The sequence below is a fragment of the Mytilus galloprovincialis genome, chromosome 3 (assembly GCF_965363235.1).
Source record: "Mytilus galloprovincialis chromosome 3, xbMytGall1.hap1.1, whole genome shotgun sequence".
Classification (NCBI taxonomy): Eukaryota; Metazoa; Mollusca; class Bivalvia; order Mytilida; family Mytilidae; genus Mytilus; species Mytilus galloprovincialis.
The window spans coordinates 18,069,365-18,074,337 of NC_134840.1; the positions used below are offsets into that span (position 1 = coordinate 18,069,365).

The following is a 4,973-nucleotide window of genomic DNA, read 5'->3' on the forward strand; positions in this document are numbered from 1 at the left end:
TTGATATTTCACAATATTGTGCAATTAGATATTTCTTGCCATTGCGCAATACTGTGCAATTGAAAAGACTTGCTATTGCACAATACTTAATATAATAATTTTAGATCCTGATTTGGACCAACTTGAAAACTGGGCCCATAATAAAAAATCTAAGTACATTTTTGGATTCAGCATATCAAAGAACTTCAAGATTTCAATTTTTGTTAAAATCAGACTAAGTTTAATTTTGGACCCTTTGGACTTTAGTGTAGACCAATTTGAAAACAGGACCAAAAATGAAGAATCTACATACACAGTTAGATTTGGTATATCAAAGAACCCCATTTATTCAATTTTTGATGAAATCAAACAAAGTTTAATTTTGGACCCCGATTTGGACCAACTTGAAAACTGGGCCAATAATCAAGAATCTAAGTACATTTTTAGATTCAGCATATCAAAGAACCTAACTGATTCATTTTTTGTCAAAATCAAACTAAGTTTAATTTTGGACCCTTTGGACCTTAATGTAGACCAATCTGAAAACGGGACCAAAAGTTAAGAATCTACATACAGTCATGACAGTTAGATTCAGCATATCAAAGAACCCCAATTATTCAATTTTGATGAAATCAAACAAAAGTTTAATTTTGGACCCTTTGGGCCCCTTATTATGTTGGGACCAAAACTCCCAAAATCAAACCCAACCTTTCTTTTATGGTCATAAACCTTGTGTTTAAATTTCATAGATTTCTATTTACTTATACTAACGTTATGGTGCGAAAACCAAGAAAAATGCTTATTTGGGTCCCTTTTTGGCCCCTAATTCCTAAACTGTTGGGACCTAAACTCCCAAAATCAATACCGACCTTCCTTTTGTAGTCATTAACATTGTGTTTAAATTTCATTGATTTCTATTTACTTAAACTAATGTTATTGTGCGAAAACCAAGAATAATGCTTATTTGGGCCCTTTTTTGGCCCCTAATTCCTAAACTGTTGAGACCAAAACTCCCAAAATCAATCCCAACCGTTCTTTTGTGGTCATAAACCTTGTGTCAAAATTTCATAGATTTCTATTAACTTAAACTAAAGTTATAGTGCGAAAACCAAGAAAATGCTTATTTGGGCCCTTTTTGGCCCCTAATTCCTAAAATGTTGGGACCAAAACTCCCAAAATCAATACCAACCTTCCTTTTGTGGTCATAAACCTTGTGTTAAAATTTCATAGATTTCCATTCACTTTTACTAAAGTTAGAGTGCGAAAACTAAAAGTATTCGGACGCCGGACGACGACGACGACGCCAACGTGATAGCAATATACGACGAAAATTTTTTCAAAATTTGCGGTCGTATAAAAATAAAAGGGAATCAAAGTGCTCTTTTCTATTTAGGAAATGTGCAGAAGATATGATTTCCTACTGAAACAAAAGATACATTTGAACCTCTACTAAAATATAATAATAATGATGATGATATGCACAAACATTGTGGATTTGTCCTAGTCATGCCTTGCTGGGTATTTTACATTGCCCAGAATGGCTTTATTTAAATTACTTTTATTTATTTATAGGAACCAATATTTAAATCCAAACCACACATTCCACAACAGAAAGAATTGTTTTTCTAATAGAGACAACTTACCTCAGTTTTTTCAACGGCTGTATTTCCTTGAATACCAAGCTCTGGAAAACTTCTTGCCAAAAACCGACAGATTGAGTGGTTTGTATTGAAAGAAGTGTTCCTGTAAAATTAATATCATTAATTGGAAGTTTAAAATTCAATCATGCTATTTTTTGTCAAAACAAAGGGTACTGTTGAATTATGTTTAAATTTTTTTCTGCATTTTGCAATGACATACTTACATGTAGACAAAAAAAAATTGTATTTGTTTTAAATATTTTGCCCTACAAAGACTGTTAATATAACCACTCATCTTTGCCAGTCCTCAATACACATGTACATGTTGTATTGAAATCAAGCAAAGAATTCTACTTGAAAATAAGTCAGTCTTGTACTTGAAGTGAGTTCAGATTTTAACCATGTTAATCCATATGGAGGCTTCTTTATGACTTTGAGATGAAGAATAGCAATAAAACATCTATTCCCCAGGCTTTGGGTTTTTGGTTGTCTACAGGGATTTTGTGTTAAAAAAAGTCCACCATATCCCTTCTTTTATAATATCCACAATGCAATCACAAAAAATGTGTTATGTTTCTGAAATTTGTCACCTTAATTTTAGTTATGAGATTAATTGTGATCAGGATTCGAGCAGAACCTGCACTTAAAACAATTCTCAAATTAATCAATCCTGCAGATTCCAATGGTTACTTTCCAATACTTACAACCAAATTTAGATAAGGATTTCAACTCTACGTAATGACAAAAATCTATATATCAAATCATTTAAGTAGAATTTTCATCCATTATTCTTATATCTATACTATAATAATTCTTTCACAAATAACCACTTAGAATAAAGTATATAATAAACAATTTTTGATGTGGATAGTCCCGTACCTTGTATCAAAATTGATTCTCAATGTCTGCAGATGAAAATTGTGAGGAATTTCATGTCTGGCTTACATTTATATACATCTTATCACTAACCAAAACTTATCCAATATCACTGAACTAGTATACATTTTTGTTTAGGGGCCAGCTGAAGCACGCCTATGGGTGTGGGATTTTCTCGCTGCATTGAAGACCAATTGCTGGCCTTCAGCTGTTATCTGCTCTTTGATCGGGTTGTTGTCTCTTTGACACATCTCCCATTTCCATTCTCAATTTTATTATTAGATTAAAGTATAAATAATAAATAACTTTTCATGTGGATAGTCTCAAAGTTGATTCTCAATGCTGCAAATGGAAGCAATTCCACATAGAAAATAATTGTTACAACTATAAAAACTTACTTATCAACTACCAATGATGTATTATTTCCAAGCTCGATCTTGACAGGCTTTCCTGCTTTCACTACAAACTCTGCCGTCAACAAGGCAGCTGAAATAAATCAAAACATCACTCAGCTGTTAGAGCAGAATATATTATATATCAGTATAAGAAAAGTCAGCTGAGATGTCCTGTTTCTGAATTTGGGGGAGGGTTAATTTTTAAATTAACTAGTCCATTCTAGTCCAATGGACTAGTAGCCTGAATAGATTTTGTTTGCAGACTGGTCGGATTAAAAAGGAATAACATACCAGGAAAGCTGGCAATTTTTTAATCAACCTGTCTTTTGTTCATAAAAGCCATCACACATCATAATACCTAGTTATTATTATTTTGTCAGTAGCTGATAATTCAATCAAAAATGAATCACTTTTTAATTAGCCTCAGTGTCAAATTATTCCCTGTTGTGGTAAAATTTGGCAGAATCAAATTTCCAGATACATGTAGTATAAACATGATAAACATGATAAATGAAACATTCCAGAAATTCAGGTCCCTAAAATTATACTGAGCTTGATATTTTATATTCGAAGGATGTAACATACATTTTTTGTACATGTATCTAAATCCTGAATAACCATTTTGAAATTAAAAAACTTTACCCACCTGAAATGGAATTGTATCTTATCATGCTTATCTTATCATTTCTTATGGATATTCCTGGATATATTTTGCACCAATATCCAGACTTAACTAATCGATCAGATCGGTAATCGAAACACTAATCGATCATATTTGATCAGTACTTGATTGATGACTTGAAGTTATCGATCAGTAATCGATCAAACTCTCTCGGCAATATGCACACAAAAAGAAACCTTGTATCATTGCAAAATTGTTAATGAAGATATCATGTCAAAATTAGGTCTCAAGTTCTGCCTAAAATTCTGTCTCAAAATGCAGACAAAAAAATGGCTTCAGCATTGTGACGACTTAGGATTAGGCGTCACAGAAAAAAAGTAGCCTTTCAAGAAGTCATTAAGATGGAGGTCATAGTGATTTGGACTACCCTTTTCCATAAGAAGAACGAGTTGGTAGGAGTAAATTCAACCAGAGATAATAACTTTTTTAAGAAGTGGGCGAGTAAATAGAAAGCAGGACGAGTTGGTGAAAAAATTGGCAGTGTTGTCATATAATTCTTCTTCTTCTTCTTTCAGTACAGAGTCGGACTCTTCTTGAGTGTATAAATGACTCTTGCTCGTGAAATCATGAGGCCTTCCCTCCTCACTGAATAAAAACTATTTACAGGAAAATTATTTACAAATAAAACTATGTACATCTGGGGTCAAAGGAGATCTAGGTGTGTGAAGCTCCTGTCAAGGCCTCTTGCAGGAAGGTAAGGCTGGCCTTGAACTCTTCTAGTGTAGCTGCTGTTGTGGCTTTTTCCGGTAGAGTGTTCCATTCCCTGGTTGATCTTGGGAAGAAGGAGTACCTGTATTGGTCTTTTAGAGTGCGCTGTTGGTGTATGCGGTGGCCTCCTCTGGTCCTTGAATCTCCGGGTTTGTAATAATTAGAGGGGTCAATATCCACCAATCTATTGCGGATCTTGTATGCAAAAGAGAATTTTGGACTTTTGGTAGAAAAATTGACTATCTAGATATATGCAAGAGTCGAACACACCTGCCACATACGCGATTCAAACCTCAGACTCAAATGTCAGACAGTGACAGTGTCAGTGTTCGACAGCCAGACAATCTGACATGGTAGTGTCGTAGTGATACAGAGTACTTAGACCATACAACCACCTTCTTTTGGCATTTGCTAAATCAGAGAAAATAGTCTTACCAATAGCAGGTTTATCTTTCGGTGTAGAAAAAGAAAGTGCCATATTTGGAGACTTTGTGTTGTCTTGCCGGCGTGTTTCGTCAGCCTAGTTTAGTCACTTGGACGCTCTAATAAAGTCATTTATTTATAGATTGATAAAACGCGTGAATGACAAGTAATAATGAAAAGACAAAAATATGTCGGAATAACTATGATAAATTTCCGATATTTGAACTGGTATCTACTATTTTTATAACTTTTCTGCCTTCGCGCAAATTT

At 33.9% G+C, this 4,973-nt stretch overlaps 1 protein-coding gene across 2 annotated transcripts in view; it reads right to left on the reverse strand.

Annotated features, from left to right (window-relative positions):
• The window catches only part of LOC143067311 (bifunctional glutamate/proline--tRNA ligase-like), a 56,166-nt gene extending 51,294 nt beyond the window's left edge, over positions 1-4,872 (reverse strand). For both annotated transcript variants that reach the window (XM_076240462.1, XM_076240461.1), the window contains exons 1-3: positions 4,716-4,872; positions 2,894-2,981; positions 1,623-1,722 (exon numbers count right to left, since the gene is read on the reverse strand). In XM_076240462.1, the coding sequence (XP_076096577.1) occupies positions 1,623-1,722; positions 2,894-2,981; positions 4,716-4,758 (231 nt within the window). In that variant the 5' untranslated portion in view covers positions 4,759-4,872. The remainder of the gene's footprint in view (positions 1-1,622; positions 1,723-2,893; positions 2,982-4,715) is intronic.
• Positions 4,873-4,973: the final 101 nt, after the last annotated feature.